This window comes from Camponotus floridanus, unplaced genomic scaffold, assembly GCF_003227725.1.
Source record: "Camponotus floridanus strain SB8 unplaced genomic scaffold, Cflo_v7.5 scaffold262, whole genome shotgun sequence".
Taxonomy (NCBI): domain Eukaryota; kingdom Metazoa; phylum Arthropoda; class Insecta; order Hymenoptera; family Formicidae; genus Camponotus; species Camponotus floridanus.
In genome coordinates, this window is record NW_020229395.1 from 108,983 (window position 1) to 126,696 (window position 17,714).

At 35.5% G+C, this 17,714-nt stretch overlaps 1 protein-coding gene across 5 annotated transcripts; it reads right to left on the reverse strand.

The window, feature by feature from the left end:
* Positions 1-1,115: 1,115 nt before the first annotated feature.
* On the reverse strand, positions 1,116-17,517 carry LOC105256426. 5 transcript variants are annotated; one of them, XM_011266313.3, is made up of 13 exons: positions 17,427-17,517; positions 16,823-17,066; positions 10,075-10,242; positions 9,390-9,426; positions 8,487-8,656; positions 7,904-8,089; positions 5,327-5,542; positions 4,846-5,086; positions 4,197-4,535; positions 3,838-4,040; positions 3,350-3,581; positions 2,633-3,110; positions 1,116-1,789 (listed from the first exon to the last, which is right to left on the reverse strand). In XM_011266313.3, exons 3-13 carry the CDS (start codon positions 10,141-10,143, stop codon positions 1,267-1,269), a joined length of 2,694 nt encoding a protein of 897 aa, XP_011264615.2. In that variant the 5' UTR covers positions 10,144-10,242; positions 16,823-17,066; positions 17,427-17,517; the 3' UTR covers positions 1,116-1,266. The 5 variants fall into 5 exon arrangements, with proteins under 5 accessions (XP_011264615.2, XP_011264612.2, XP_011264613.2 ...); XM_011266310.3 differs by lacking the exons at positions 16,823-17,066; positions 17,427-17,517 and adding exons at positions 11,904-11,993; positions 13,171-13,441; XM_011266311.3 differs by lacking the exons at positions 16,823-17,066; positions 17,427-17,517 and adding exons at positions 11,904-11,993; positions 12,798-13,033.
* Positions 17,518-17,714: the final 197 nt, after the last annotated feature.

Consider the following 17,714-nt stretch of genomic DNA (forward strand, 5'->3'; position numbering starts at 1 on the left):
ACAAGATGATACTGTAACAATTTTTTTACTTTAATATTGTATAATATGGTATAAGTTTTTACATAAATTTTATTTTTTGTTAAATAAATTTATTAGTTAATTATCTGCTTACGTTTTTAAAATATATAATATTATGTAAAAATATTTCTAAACATCCAATATATTTTTTAATAAAAGAAATAATGGATGTACACAAAAGTGAAATAGAGAAGAAACTTATTACATGTTTATATTATATATAAACTAAAAATATAAGTAATATCGGATCTATATGAAACTTATATATTCATTTAATAAAACTTATACATGTTAACCGATATACAGAATGTTTCATGTTTTCGATACCTTCTTTTAGTTATCTTTTCTAACTAAAAAGAATCAATCAAGTAGAACTATTTGTTAATAAAAAATATATTTCAAAGCGTTTAAAGAATATGTGAACAATAAAAAAATGATAAATACTAGACACATTGTATATCATGTTCACATTGTTATCACCAAAATTAGTACCAATTATACGTTTTTTTGTGAGAAAATCAGAGTAATTTAATTTAAATTAAGAATACATAGTACATAAATGTTAAAAAATACGAAGAATTTTTTAATTAAAAAAATTTAGAAAGATTTGGAATAATTATGTCATAATTTTTCAACGTATTTCATTCTTAATGTGACTCAATTTGACTCACATAAAAAGTTCGTAAAAAAATATTGCACATATTGTATAAAAACTTATACTATTTTTCCTCCATTCAAATAAAATTATCGACTATTATATAAATTCTAGCACCATCTGCTAATTTGTTGGGCAGTTTCAAAGATATGTCTGTTTTATTATTTACTCATATCAAGTACGATATTATTCCACATTAAAATACATAAATGTGGAAATAAAAGAGGTCAACTGATTAATGAGGATAAATTTGATGATATAACAGTATTATATATCTACATAGAACAAACATGTGTGATCATCAATGATGCAGTTAAAGATAGGAGGGATCAGTGGCAGTGGATCTACAGAAGAATAAATACAGTCAAGGATTACCGAAAATATACGTACAAAAATCTATAAAATACATGTAAAATATATATATATATATATATATATATATATATATATTTGTTATTTTATTAGAGCTGTAATTTTTTACTCACGCTAAAGTGGAAGATCTTTGCGTATGCTTATCAGGAAGAAAGAGGAGAGGGGAGAAAGAAGAAAATATAATTTAAAACTTGATATATACGATCATTGACGGGATCACCTTAATATTTACCTTCTCTTAAAAGATCTCTGTTACTACGACTAATGCTGGCGAGAATGCCCGGGCTCTTCAGCGGCGGTGGTTCGTCCAACCGGTTCAGGTGCAAATTAGAGGTATATGGTGCGTGTGTCGAGGTATCGACGCCGTTCTTGTCGACTTCGACGTTAAAGCTTTTGCTGCGCGATAGCGAAGATTTATATGTCCGTTCAGGTTTCGGCGGTGCTTGAAGAGTGCTGTACGTGCTCATCATGTTCAACTTGGACGGAGTATTCACTGCGTTCTTGATCGATATGTTGATCATGCTACTGTGTTGCTGACCTGGTTTTTTGCCGTGTCTGCTAATGTGAGCAGCTTGATGTCGTCTAATTTGCGATGTTGTCTGCGAACGAGCCGTTTGTCCAGCACCGGTGGAGTGCAGATTTCGCGGTAATGTTTGGATGGACCGGAACTGCTCCTCTTTTTCGTAATCGCCGACCAGTCTGCTGGTGGATTTGCTAAACCTGCCGAGGGAGCTGGAGGCAACGCTGAAACGCGGTCGTTCCCAAAAGGTGATTTTTTTCCGAGTCATACAAGATGACATTTTCTCATCGAATGAGCCTAGTAGTGTATGATTCATCATACACGATTCATGCGTCCCTGCATGCAGCCTTCACCCGAAATCGAAGCGAGTTTGGATTCATCGAGATGACTTAAGACTTAAAGACACCCAAGCGGATTTAGACGTTTGCGTAATTTGGCTCCTGAAGCTTGTATACAGCTAACTTTGCCTTTGGCGATCAAGCAACACGAGATAACGAGTTTTCTATTTTAATAGGACGGACTCTGATAGTGAGAGACAAATTTTTGCCGACAATATATTGGAAATTATAAAATATTTTCGAAACAAACATTTCATGCATTATATGTGTAGAATATATTTCGGATTAAATTATAGAGCTTCTTCTTCGTATTTTTATTTTCAATTCGCAATTTATTCTTTTTGATGGTAAAAATCAATCATGCTTCATAATTTTTTAACATCTTTTTATATATTTTGTTACGTTTATATTCAAAATAAATTTTATTTTAAACTCACATATAAAATATGAATATAATATTATCTGTTTAATCGATCCTTCTCTATAACTTAGTCCATAAAAATTCTTAGTGACAATCCAATTGAAAAAATATAGATAACAAAGATATAGATAAAAAGAAGAACATACAACATTTTATAAGAAATACAATTTCAATAGTAAAAATGCCTCGATAATGAACAGTTATAATGAGTTATTTACAATGCGATTTAATTTAAATAATAAAAATTCAGCTGAAATTTGTCTCGCTCTCAATTAACTATGTCATATATCGAGTCATATTTCGATTACCTGTTTTCAGAATCTATGGCAACTCTACCAGAGCTCCGCGGTCTTCCGTGTCGTTGCCGATCTCTGCCGACTTCGTACCCTTTTTCGCGACCGTAGATGCTGCCGCCGAAAGGATCCTCGCCCAAGTAATACCTCTGTAAAGGCGGCGGTGTAGATTCACTACGTTGCCATTGCTCTTGAATGATTTGATTGGCCGTCTTGGTGGTTATTTTGGTGACTTTGTTCGGCACGTTAACATTTCGCGGCGACCGCGGCGGTCTCTCAGGTGGTTTATCCTCTATCACATCTCTTTCGCTGACGAGCGGAATATTCCGGTCGACGACGTTGTATTGTAAATAAGTCGGACCGTTGTCATCGGTCTGAGTCAATTGCGAGGCCGAATTACTTGCTCGCTTGTTCTTCCTTTCTGTACTGGCTGAACGTAATTTCCCCACCAGTTTCCGAAAGGATTCACCAATCTTATATTTAGAACCACAATCTGTAAGAAGAGAGATTTACACTATACACATTTTTTAAATGCAGCAGCCATAAGTATTATTGCAAATTTTTTAGATTTAGTTATTAATGCTAATTTTAATAATTTTCATCAAGTTTGACTTTTATCAATTTGTTTTTAATTTGACAATATATAGGATTAACTAATGATGTAGTTTTTTCTATAAATACGTGACCAGATTTAATTATTTTGAATTGAAGGGAAAAGAAAAGAAAACTTACTTTTCGACCCTCGTGAAGTGTCAGACTTCTTTTCTTCGCGATTGATTGTCGGCAACTTTGGTGAGATTGATCGCGATCGCGGCGAAATATTCTTATAATCGTCTCTTTCTGGAGTCTGTGCTTGAACATCGCGATTGCGACTCTCCCAGGTTCTTTGTACTACGTGTACAGGACTTGAAGTACGACCCAGCGATGATTCGTTCAAATTAATCTTTTCTTCAGATTTTGCCCACTAAAAATTATATGAATAAACTTCAATGCTACATACTACAATGAAACATTTTATAAATCTTACGCGACATAAATTGATAAGTTGTTCAATATATTTATAATTATATTTATAAAATTAATAAACAATAAAAATAATACACAAATGAACGAAACATATTAAACTTTTTCATCATTTAATATTATATTTTCTTATAAATTATTTATTAAATAATAAATATTGTTATCTCATGTAGAATAAAGGAGAAAAATATTTATACTTGTTCTTTTGATCTCCGACGAATCGGTGGAGAAGGTGTACGTCGTTCCTCCTTAGAATTTTGATACTCGCGTCGAAACGATTCGTAAGTTTTCGAATATGATGAGTCAATTGGATTTCTCTTATGCCCATGGGCATGTCCGTTGGTACGAATAGATTCCACATATTGAACTGGAGAACTTGATCGTGCGTGATTTTGTTTCTCTACACAGAATATATTAAAAATATTCATATTTTAATATCATATTATTTTTAATTATGTAAAAATAATTTGACACGTATATTACATAATATGTATCTAATGTAAGTGTCGTATTAATACTAAAGATATTTTTTTGTAATGAAATTATGTTTTTATACCTCTTCCTTGATATCGTTCCGACCATTCACTGATTCCATGATAATATCCTGAAGGTGAGGTCGAATCTCTACCACGTCTCTGATGACGACTGGAGTTTACGTTTTCATATTCGCGTTCTTTCGGAATGCAAGATTTCATAGTGACATTGATGTAGCTCGTATTAGTGCTGGTTGGAAGAGGAGAATCATCGGCATCAAGAGATCCGTGAGAAGAACGCGAATCGCTGCCAAAGTGACTCTCTAGCCATTTGGACGTTTCGAATTTTCTCGCCTCATCCTCTTCTTCCAGATCCAACGACTTTTTTGTTAAAGCGTCTTTTCGCCCGGCGTCCGAGAAACCTGTAGTAATTCGCAATTTTCTTTTTTTAGAAAATTGAACTGATGAGAGACTTTTTTTAGACTTCAATTCAAATCAAAACTTCAAACAGTGTCTGTTAAATACAAAATTTTGATAATTGAATATATTAAATGTTATTGAATATACTCTGGAGAGTGTGATGATAATATATTTAAAAATGGAAAGGAAGATCGTAGATTTATCAGCCATCAATGCTTACACTTCAATATCGCGCAGTTATCGCGTGACTGCCAACGATTCGTAAACATGTAGAACGCGATGGTAGAAAATAAATAGAGAAAGGCGACTTACCGGAGTATTTGTGGAAACGAGTCGTCCGCATACCCGTCGGTGATGGTGACCAGTCGCCTAATCGTTCTCCTTCGGTTGTCTCTGCAACGTAGCGCATTTCTCGGCCGACTCTCTCGCCGGCCGAGATGTAGTCTACCACGTCTTCTTCTCTCTTCTTCACGTATCTCTGCGAGCCTTCTTTTCTCGTTTCCGCGGCGTCGTCGTCGTCTTCACCGTTGTCCGGAACCTCGTTGTCGTTGATCTGAAATGAAAACGATCATTAATATTATTTGCATTGTTTCATGTATAATTTTTACTATTAATATTTCAACATTATTTATTTTGTACAAATATTTACTATTGTTTAATAATATAACATCAATAATAATAATAATATATTGTCTTTTTCTTTCGTTAAAGAAAGTTAAATTAGCAAAGTAGATTTAGAAAAGAAGAGAAAATTGAAAGCAAAAGTGTATTAGCAGGTTTTTGCGCGACTCACCTCTTCGTGCTCGACCGTTCGCTTCTTCTCGGTAACGATTAATCCATCAGCCTTCAGTTCCTTTTTCTCCAAGGTCTTCTCGGTGTCGATGACTTTGTTCGACCTGGTTGTGTGCTGAATGACCCGTGGACCGGACTGCGGCGCCAACTGCTTCGAAGATTCAGCAAGAGCGACTCGCAAGTCGCCTCTATTGTTACGCACTGCCTTCTGGTATGCCTGAAAACCAGATGTATCTGCATTAACCCCCGTCAGACCAGTTTATTACCTCCGCGCGAAAGTCTTCCTCTCCTCTCGATATACATATTTCGAAATCTCATCATAAGAACCGGCTGGTCCGGCTCTGCCTGTTTGCATCTTTCTTCCGAAAATATATTGCTTTTTTCAAGAGGGCTGCAACGTTCAAGAATAATTGTAATGGAACAAGTGCACGCAACTGTTGTACGCTGATAAATACAGATCAAAACGTGATAAGCTTGAAAATTATCGCCGAGGTATCTTTGATGAATTTCAATTAGCACGAACATTTATACTATGATAGCATCTAAATTACTTGAACTTAATAAGAGAAAATTGCAATTACAATTACCGGTTATTATTATTTTTCGCAAACTAGCTCATTGTATCGTAATAAGATCTTCCTGACAATTTGCGATAAATAATTCTGCGATTACCAATCGCAGATTAAAACATCTTTTATCTTAATAACATGATTTTAATCGTTGATTTACATTCGAAAATATGAAAACTGTAATTCTAATTTTTATACATTTGAAGTTTTCCTTTAAAAGTCGAGAGAGCTCGCAACAGCAATCTCTTCAAACTCGCTATTCTACAATGTATGTCAATTAGTTACGAGATGTATGACACTCATTTGTATGCGTGTAAGCCATCTGACAAAATGAATTAAAAATTATGCAAAGTGCCGGCTTTACGATGACACGACGCGATTCTCCTGACCTTCGCCGAGAAAACGACTCGGTATCTGTGCGCGAATACGTCGAGAACATGACGAGCATGACGAATCGTCATGATACGCACCGGAAAAATTGTCCACCGTGCTCCGATACGATTACGATCGAATCTATGTTCCGGTCTACTTGACGCGTTATGCACTCTGGAGCAAAGCTATTCCAGCTTCAAAATATGACTGTCAACGATTATTGTGTCTCGCTGAAAAGAAAAACGGATACGTCGCGTCCGATTAAGCAGCGCGTGTATTTCCGGCCGGATTATCTTTCGCGGCATCTCTCGCGCGAGGACAACTGGTCCGGTCTGACGACGACGACGACGACGACGACAAGCGAGGAATCTCGAGGCTACGATTGCGAAGGATCAGAACAGCGCGAAGAAACAGACAAATTCTGTCGGAAACGATATCCCTCTCGTCGCTATCGTCAAACACGGGACACTATCGCGGCTGAATTCGCGGCTGATCGCACTCGTGCGGTCGCGAGACGTACGGAACAGCTGCTGAGACTGCGGCTGCGGCATCTCATGGCTCCTTCATCGCCATTGGGTGAAGGGAGAACAAAATCGAGAGATCATCGACTTCCACTTCTCGAGATCCCTTTCCCTCTGTCTCTTTCTCTCTCTCCTTCTTCCTCTCGATTTCTATCGGTCTCTTTCTCCCTCGTTCTCTCGCTTTCCAGTTCGCCGTTCGCCATTTAACTCCGTCCTTCCTTCGTCCTCTTCGTCCAGAACGATCTGACCTCCTCCGTCCTGAATCGTTCATGCGCGCGAGAACGTCTTTTGCGCATATACCTGTTGCCCGTCTTTCGCAATCCAGTCCTCTTCTCCCGGGTATCCTCGCGAGGTTTGTGAAATCTTGCGATTGTACCGTGGATGCGGTTGCATAGATTCAATATCGAAAGAAAGGTTTTCTTCTATATTTCTAATACTATTTTCTTTAACTTGTATATGCGTAATGGACGCGCATAAGTGCACCATGTGTCCATTATGTCATTCAAAAAGTAATACTATACTAGTATGTTGTTATTACTATGTTAGGCAATGTCAAATTAATACTCTTAATTTACACTTTGCACTACAGAAATAAACGCGACAGTGAAACAGTTATCAGAAAATATATTAATATATTAATTTAGAAATAAATGGACATATATGCGCATTTATTTAATTATTTTTTTTTATCTTCTTTTATAAAAAGAAATTGCAATATTTTTATCTCAAGTCTCCTCTTTACATATAAATCTCTTTAAAAGTCTAGTATTATAACAAAAATTGACAATATTAATATTATAAATATTATATTGTCTAAATTTCATGTATCTTTTTAAAAAATTTTTAAAAATTATTTCGTAAGATTTAGCACATCGTATTGACCGAATCCCATCGAGCTAACATAAGATACGTCTTTACCCAACACAACGATGCGCGTGTGAGTTATCAGATGGGACAGGGAGAATCTTTAAAGAGAGAACAAACAGCGCGACCTTTTCGCGGCGCGTGAGATGCCGGGAAAGAGAATGCGCTAAAGCCGTATTCCCTGCGGCACGTGCAGGTGGAATTCAGGTGTGGGTGCGTCGCGTGTGTGCATATATATGTATATATACATACTTCATCCGAGATGTCCCCCAACTGTTGACAATCCTCCGTCTCAAGCTTCTCCTCGATCTCCTCGCGACTTCTCACCACCGTCTCATTGAGCTCCTTTTGCACGATGTTACCGCCACTTCCGGTCACAGTACCACCTGCCGCCGGCCGCCAGTCGACCTCCTGCGGTTGATCCCCGGTCGTGCGTCTCTAAACACCGGTTCACGAACGTTAAAAGCACGTTCTGTACACGTTTGCGCGTGATGTTACAAAGGAAGCTGAGTTCCATTCCGATGCGCGAACGTATGTAGACTCAACGAACAATAGATGCATCTCGTAAAAAGAGTGAGACAAAGCTTTTGCAACTAGTTTTTATATTTTTCATTTCTTCAAAATTTTGACTTATATATAAAGGAAGAAAGATAAAAAGATAAAATTATAGAAAAATTTCAGATACCAAGAGAATGATTTGATGTTATTAAATTCAATTATAGACTTACATACTTGTTGATTCCGCTATATTCGAAATTTATATCTTTTTCTTTTATAAATATATTTTTTATTTCAAAATTTATTACTTATACTCGCATAATAAACACGTGCAAACCTCTTGAGTCGTATGCTCCTGTTGCTCGACATCCTCGGTAGTGTTCGTGGTAACGAGAGGACCAGAATCGACAACGACTTCGCCATCTTCGAGAACGACCTGCCGTTTCACCCTGGTCTCGATCTGCCGGGTGGTCGTGATCTCCTTTTTCTTGCGAGTCTCCCATTCCTCTAAAAATCGGAAGCGGGTGTCTTTTCAGTCTCGCTTGTTGCGCAAAAGTAATCTCCCAGTCCAGAACAAACGGGTATAAAACGCAGGTGATAAATCGGCAGGGAAAGAACACGAAATAGCAGAAATATCTTTTATAATGTCTAATCATCTATCGCTTTTGCAAACATTTTTTGCAGACTATGCCAAACAATAGCTATGCACCAAGTAAACAGTTATTTCTGCGATCGTGATGTTTACCGAAGAAAGCAAACGGAAAAGAGGATGCATTTGTTGATTTATGTTTCTAGAATACCTGACTCACACTATCTAATCTTTTATTTAAATAACAGAAATGAGGGTTTTGACAGGAGGATATATGCGATATACTCAAATATTAGAATCTCTTGGGTGGGTTAGATATCTTATGACATTTTTAATACCTCCACTTAACATTGATAACGCGTTCGCATATTTGAACTCATCAATACGAAGAGATAAAAGAGAAATTCTAATTATATATTCGTCTCCTATGATTTGAATATGGATTGACTATGTGTTTGAAATATCTTATCTATTCTTATCTGTTATTTCACATTTATCATACATTCCTGCTGTTTATTGCTTTTCTAGTTATATGATGAGTTATGCCGATGTTAATTAGCATCACCTTTTCAGTTTACGCGCTGTGATGATATGAATGACCATAGATTACCATTTTTGTTCGTAGATTAACATTTCTTTTAAGTAATTTACCTTCTTTGACTAATGCCACGGAGTTCTCAGGGTCAACCTGGAAAAGGAAACAATACGCATGTAAATCCGCCTACGACTATCAGCGAAGAAGCGATTCCTTTTGGTTAAGGACATTCCAGGGAAGTTACGTATCGCTAGAAGTACGTCTACCGCAAATAACTTTGCCGTAACCGCTTTCTTACTCCATGTTACACGCGACTAAACTCCTGACCGACACCCGGCGGATTCCGATCCGACAGGGACGTTAACGTGATATAAGATTATTCACAAGATCAATTCTGAATAGATGCACGAGTGATTTGCGGGAAATCGATCTAACACACTTATTCGACTTAATCAAAAATAATTAATTAAAAAATTATTGAAAACTTCAAAAAATATTATTAAAAGGAAATTAATCGAAAGAAATTTCGCAAACAATGAATTTATGAAATAGTAAATTTATCCATCAAAGTTAATTTTTTATTCGAAATTGTTTTTGATCGGTTTTGCAGTTTTAGCTTCTATTTATTTTTTACTCGGCAAATTTTTATATTTTTCTCTTCAACTTATGTTTGAATAACTTATCATTTTGTCAATTTTTCATATATTAGGAAATTGCAAATGTGTAAGACAACTTCCGGAGAAGAGACGAACAAATACTTGAAAAAAATGGATTTTAAAGAACTGGAGAAAAGTTACTCACAAGAATAGAGGAATGGGTGTTTGTCGGTGGACGGACTTCGTACCGGCGTGTTGAAATTACCTCCATCATTCGATCATGTCTACTGTGAAATCTTGGTGTTTCTGTCGGGTCACTCTATCAATCTTTGCGAAGAGAAATTCAATTGACATACCATGAATTTCGGTTTCTCTGCACATAAATAACAAAAAGCGTACGTTATTTAAGTGAAACTCTAATAGAGGAAATATTATTTTAATTTATAGCGAATATTATTATAATTTATAGCGAAAAAAAATCATCGTCGTATTCATCAAATAAAAAAAATACATCAATATATTAACGAAAATAATGTCGATATCGAAGATTTTTCGACACATTAAGCGAATTAAATTAACACTATGATTATCCAATGCCTTTGATGTCAAATTCCGCTTAATACGCGATTCAATTCGAGATATTAATATCGCGCCGAGAATGCGCAGCCCTCTTTTCGATTCTTCCGCTACATCGTCGATGTGCGTGTGGAAAATACGAGAAGACGAGTGCGTGTATAAAACACGGGGCCGCAATAATTCATCGAGAAGCTCTTTCTGCGCATATAGAAGCCGAAGGCCGCGGTTCTGCAGTTGCCACTTCGATATGGTCCACGCGATATGATATCGAGATGGTTAAAGACACCACATACGGTCGGTTGCCTATGTGTTCTATATTTCAATGGCGTACATTTTCCTTAATCATTCGCGCGAATCCTTGATCGTAGCTCAGATTGAGTTGTTTGTTTGACCGAAAGGCTTAATTGATGAGCGATTGAGAAACGATCGATTCATCACCATAAGCTGAGAGTAATGATTCGAGAAATTGAGAAGAAGGGAATACTAGTGATAGAACAAGTGATATTGGAAATAAAGAATAAAAAGTATAGAGTTAATGTATTATAATGTACTGTAATAAAAAATAAAAAGAGTTAAGAGTATAGAGTTAACTATTATAATAGTAGAATAAAAAGCTACATAATTATTTTCTCTAATTGAGAGATAACTGGTATCTGCGTGCGATGTATTACTTTGATAACGTTGCATTGTTGTGTTGGCAATTATATCAAGTATTAAGCGCTCTCTTAACTCTTGTTCGCAATCTTAATCGCCGCTTGATCATAATGAATTTTCCAAGCAGAGCAATTTAATCTCCGCTTTAAAGAGAACCTTGCCTACGCCTCTGAACACTTGCGTCCTTGCGGTTAGAATTACGCACGCGTTCTCCCTACTTCTACAGACAAGTACACGTATAAATATATTTCAATTTTTTCTACCCTTAGGATCTATGATCGTAAAATGTGGTTTTAAAATAACTGCATATTACTACGAAATGTGCTTAATGCCATTTTCAGGTATTTCATGAAAGTCTGTGGTACACAGGATATAATTATAGTATAATCTTTTAATGCGTATGCCGTGACGTTTCACTTATCTATTGTTAATTATAAATTTTTTAGTTGCATGATAATTATCTTGCCATACAATTTAATTATATTAGAAAATAGCCAAGAAATTTATAATCAAAACTGTATTATTTATAGTAAAATAAATATTTTAGTAAATATTAGTATAAACATTTTCTTTACACTCATCGTATGGAATAATGTACATTTAAAATTATTGTACTCATAAGATTAATTTTACAAAAATGTGTCTATTAATATAATCTCCGATTCCTTTGCTTTCAAGTTGCTTTGAAGAAAATCACGCCAATGAACGTTTTATATCTCCTAAATAGATCTAAGAGGACAAACATGCACTTTGCATCGACAACACGTTTTCTTTGGCAATCCGATACAACCATGTCAGTCTCACCTTATTGGATATGCGTGTGACGTCAGGGATGCGTCAGCACGTATAAGTAAACGATTTGAAAAGTTGTCCGTGACATTTTACGCATTTTGTCTAGAATAGAATGAATAATGATGAGAATATAGTAAACTCGATGTAAAAAATAATTATTCTGATAGAAGCGCATCGTTAAATTACATATCAGCAAAAAATTAATTAATAATTTTATATTTTATTCATACATCTACGATCGTGTTCGAATTATCAATCAGTTCTGCAATATTTCTTCTATGAAAGCAAATTAAAATAATTGACATAATTATATATATCAATTCATATACGAATATATACTTATTGCCAATTTTTTCTTTATATTTTCATAATATTTGAAGAATTTTCAATAACACCTTTTTACATGTTCCTCAAATATATCATTAATAAAATTTATTTTTAAGTATTATTTATATAAAACTTTTTATAAAAAAATGTATTTTAAATAAATCCATCATTTAATATTTTTTTTCTCAAAAAATTATATCAACAAAGTTTCATCAATTTTAATTAACTTAAATTATACCTGTAATGCACGCTGATTGCAATATAAATTTATTATAAATAAACAGGACATTAAATTAGTCAATTAATAGTAGCGAAATGGGGGGACTAAATAAACAAATTAGATAAAATATACGCAGTGCATGAAATATTTGAATTGCCGGCCGCGGTGATTTCAATGCGCGGGGAAAAGCATCGCGAGCAAATGGACCAACAATTTAGCATGCAGCGCGAATGCAACACGTGACCTCGTCAAGGACGTCGCCATTTTGGTTGAAAATGTGAAGCGGGCTCGTTCGATCGCACTCGAATCCATTTTAGGACCGTGCGACATTGAAGATCAATCATATACGGGAACGGTACCTTGGCTTTCACGCCAAATATAGTTTGAGCTCTACGCGACAACGATTTTGCCGATCCGTCGATCTTTATCAATGATCCTCATTATTGTTATGATCGAAATTGAACGAATTTATCGAATGAAAACACATCACTTTTAACACACTCGCGCACTGGGAAGATTCTCATCGCTTCTGGCTGCATAGCTCGTTATGTAAGAGTCTGACAATACCACTCGCGTAATATCCTAGGAAAAGCCGTTCGTCGATCCTTTCTCGGAAATGCAAAATGCATGCACGTATCGGCGTAAAAGAAGGATCAGAGCAAAGATAAAACATTGAAATTTAATGGTGGAAAGAAGAGGAGAAAGAGCGCGACGAAGTGTTTATACACTTACCTAGACCCCTCGGTGTGATTCGCACAATCACGCTTATTTTCTTATGGGCGGATTTAAAATTGCCGATCTCAAAGGATCGGCACTACTTTCGCCAAATTTAATCAAAAAAATTAATGTATGGTGAGCGGTTCGAGTCGTTCAATTGAATCTAAATGAAGAAATTACTAGACCTTGCCGCTGGGATAATTTGGCGATGAATGACGAGTGATACGAATGAATTCACGACGCGCGAAACGAAAGTACTCGACGAGACTCGCGCCGCATGCTTTCGCGCCAGCGCTCGCGATACTGTCCGGCGTCGAGTACTTTCTGACGGATCCACCGAGCATCTCAGGATCGAGTCTAGTCAGTGTGGTGCCCCAGAATATATAATCCGTACACCTATCTAAAAGATTCATCTAACACATTTTCGGAATTTTAGGCAACTTCTAAAAAAATAAAGATACCTTACATCGATTGTAAAAGTCTTCTTCATCGAGGTTTCTTAAAAAGAAGTATATGAAGTGACAAACATTAAATGATCACGCAATATTAACTCGATTTATTATGAAATTCTAATATATATTTGAATCTATATATTTGAATCTTTCCATTAATCGTCAGTGTCGAGCAAAATCTTTTGAGAAATCTAGTCATATCAATTAAAAGAACAGATAAGAACATGAGATATTTGTTTCTGTCGTCTAACGAGTCTTATAATAGATTTCGAATAGATCCAGATTTTTAATTATTCGCTTAACTATCGCATCTATACTATTACACACAAAAGAATTTCAATGGTGCGAATTACTAGCATTATCTTTAATTTCGTACTTGAGTAGCTTGAAAGTGCTTCAATAAATACTCTATAGGAAATAACAGATATTTTTAGCGCACACTTTCAACATTTTATAGGTTATTACATGATTAAAATTAAATTGAAAGGAGAGAAATGTCTACACATTAAAATTTTTTTACAGAAAAAATATTTTTGCTCTATCTCATGCCAAGACTGTCGGAGCGGGACATCTCGAACAGTAGGAGGCGAGAAAATTATCAGGGCGAAGCCACTGTAAATAGGCACGTACGCGATACTGAGTACACACCCGAATGGACAAATACTGTGTGTATCTTTAGCACAATGGTATGGTTATCCAATCAGAGACTCACCGTGAGAGACGGAGATTAACGTCCCATTAACCCATTAAAACCCACAATTGCCTTGAGACTTTTTGAGATATAGCTTTATCCTCTCACTCATACATATTTTGATCGATTTTAGAATATTATTGAAATAAAAACGTCATGTATTTTCTTTGAAATTAAAATATAACATGCATTCGTGAAACATCTGATCTAAAACTTTATACGAATAAAATCGAGATCATTTATGGTTATAATTAATCTGAACAGATCAATTTCTGAGTACATCTCGTGAGAGAAATAAATATGTGAGAAACATGTAATGTAAGAAATATCAGATTTTACTAAAATATATTCAACAAAAAAAAATCAATTATATCGTACAGTTTTAAAAAGATGTAGAAACTTGACTGAGAAAAAATAATAAAATTGCATCGTCGAGTAACAATAATAATGTATACCTGATATTTGAAAAAAATGACTTAATTTGCTTGAAAGAAACAAATTAGCAAACGAGTAATCCAAAAAGGTTTTTAAGCATGCGATTTCTTATCTTTATCAAGTCTCTAAATGTACACATTTACTTAGATTTTTAACCATGCGATTTCTTGTTTTTATCAAGTCTCTAAATGTACGCATCTACTTAGCAAGGTGGTTCTCCAAATGGAGCCATCGCGATAAGTAAGTACGTTTCGACTACGCGACTGTTTACCTGCGAATATACATTTTCAGAAGCCCATTCTTAGCGTTCGTTCGAGGCCGTTAATATGCAAATGCGCGCGTTCCAGCCGAATGCCTTATATCGCGCACGGATTTGGCATCGTGTGATTCATCCGCGCTCATAATCAAAATATATCGCCTTCGAGTTCCATTGACGCGTGTCTCTATAATTCTTACTTATGCGCAATATCGTACAAGGCTGACCTAAAAAGACGACGCCCAATTACTATTATGATTAATTAGCGGTGTCAAAAGCAGTAAATGATCTTTTTATCTTCACAAGTTAATCGAGATCTATCCACATGCGATCACATAACAAATCAATAGTAAGCCGATCTGCTCTGTTTCCTTCGACAAATAGAATCGCCTCACAACGAAAATCATCGCTATCATTATGTCTTTGTATGATCACCCTGTTGCTAGATGTTTATTATCCACTTTATTTCTCTTGTCGAAAATCATGTTACACGTATAAGCGATTACTTTTTAATTAGTTGCAGATGTGATTAAATCGATTGCAATTTGCCTTATAAAGCGCTAAAAGAAATGCAAAGAAGGATAAAATTAATTACTGCTTGACGTATAAATTTGATAAAGAATATAATTTTATAAACAAATTTTGAGTAACATTTATACGATATTTATATCAATATAATTTATATTTTATATTATTTATATATACATTTGTCAATGATACAGGGCAGATCGGTATGCTATTGATTCGTTATGTGATTGCGGACAGATCTGGATTGATTTGTGAAAGTAAAAAGATCATTTTATCGATGTTTTTCACGCCGCTAATTAATCATGATAGTGATTGGGTATCGTCTTTATATAGTTGTCGGGCTTTCTGATTTACAATCAACTTCGCAATCTAAATTTTACATTGCACGACTTACATATATATATGTAATTTAATGTGCGAAATGTAAATTGCTATCGTAAATCAGGAATCAGAAAGCTCGACAACTATATGAGAAATATATCTATTACGTGCCGTTCTCTCCATTTACGCTCGTAATTTTCTCGCTTTCCTTGACGGCAATTTGATTCTACGTAGCCGCGGCGAATTGTGTAAGTAGATCGAACTTATGGATACTTTGGAATGTGCACGTTTAATCATCTCGACGCATAACGAGTTTGATATATCGGAAAAACGATGTCAATGTCAATACTAATTGCTGCGAGCGCATTAACGATTGCGTAACAATGATATATCCTTCAATTATGTAGTCTAATTTATATTCGTTTCATGATTACGAATGTCGAATATCGATAGATTGATTTCATTGCGTCAAATATAAATTCCTTCTTAATAAAAGAAAAATCTAAGCTACAGCTTCATTTTGAAATATACTTATTTTAAAATCTACACTGAGAAAAAAAGTTGTTAACTTAACCAAACCATTCGACTAAATTATGATTTTTTAATTGAAATATTTAAATATTTAAGTTAAATAGATATCACGTTAGATTTAATATGTATTATTTAATTTAAATAGTTAAATATTTCAATTAAAAGAATAATAATTTAGTTAAACGGTTTAATCAAGTTAACAACTTTTTTCTCTCAATGTATATTTTTAATTTATTCAAAATTTATTTGCGTATTAAAAAGCATGATTTAATATTTATTAAGATTTTGAAAAGATTATAATCATGCATACAAGATGTTTGAAATTCGCTGAGAGCAACCGATCATTTGCATGCTTTTTCGGACACGATGTACTCCTACTGTAGGTAGACAGGTAGACCGATATAGAAGCCGTCGTGACACAGGTTTATTTATATGAAATATCTGAAAACATACCGTTTTCCAAAACTGGCTGCGCGAAATGGTCGGAGATGCGCTCTCGCAAAAGCGGGCGTAATTGTTGAGGCAAACTGGTCCAAAGGAGACGCGCCTTTCCAGGTGCGGCTTAACCGATGCAGGAAAGAGACGTGGCCAGTCATCGCGTCAGTGACGTCATCGTCAGCTCGATTTGCGCTGTACATCCAATGTGTTCTCCCTCATCATTTTAAGGACAATGACTACGAATCTGTATCCTCGGCACCTAAAGTCATCATAAATTAAATTTGAGTGAAAGCCATGCAATACAGACTAATGTAAACATATGAATGATCTAAATGAGGGTTATACTCATGTCAATAGCAACTCGATACAGATCGATAAAGTGTACGTTCCATCGATAATAAAATATTTTTCTTCTGCAAATCTTTAGTTTTTCTTATCTTTACAAATTTTGCATAATGTCATGTTTATCGTAGATAATCTTCTTTAATTATCTCTTACTTTATTCGCTTGAAAACTTGAATCATAAAGCGCCAAGTGCAGAAACATTTGTCTACCGTAAAAATTCGCGCGTTATGATTCCAATTAACGAAAGCGGGCATGAAAAAGGCGTTAAGCTCACCGAGCATTCGTAGTTAAGCCACGAAGACGTTAACAGTCGTTCGCCCCGCTGGATTCATGATTCGGCGCTCGTTTCCCATTCTCCGCACGATTATACCAAAATTACCGCCATAGAGTGTATCGAAAATCGATACCGGTGGAGAGGAGGAGGAGGGAGAAGGAGCGAAGCGGCGCGGAGTACGTATCGACATCTGGCGGAGCGCGTCGGAAGCAACGCAGAGGGCGCCACACGTCGCAGCATGGTCGACCCGGGGCGCTCTTCTAGGGAGGAAACGAAAAGTACCTAGTC

What these genes read in the sequence shown, in the direction of transcription:
- LOC105256426 (XM_011266313.3), bottom strand. Translation starts at nt 10,143, where the DNA reads ATGATGGAGGTAATTTCAACACGCCGGTACGAAGTCCGTCCACCGACA. An exon ending in ACACCCATTCCTCTATTCTT is followed by an intron (nt 9,427 to 10,074) that starts GTGAGTAACTTT and finishes TTCCTTTTCCAG; the next exon opens with GTTGACCCTGAGAACTCCGT. An exon ending in TGGGGGACATCTCGGATGAA is followed by an intron (nt 5,543 to 7,903) that starts GTATGTATATAT and finishes TCTGGTTTTCAG; the next exon opens with GCATACCAGAAGGCAGTGCG.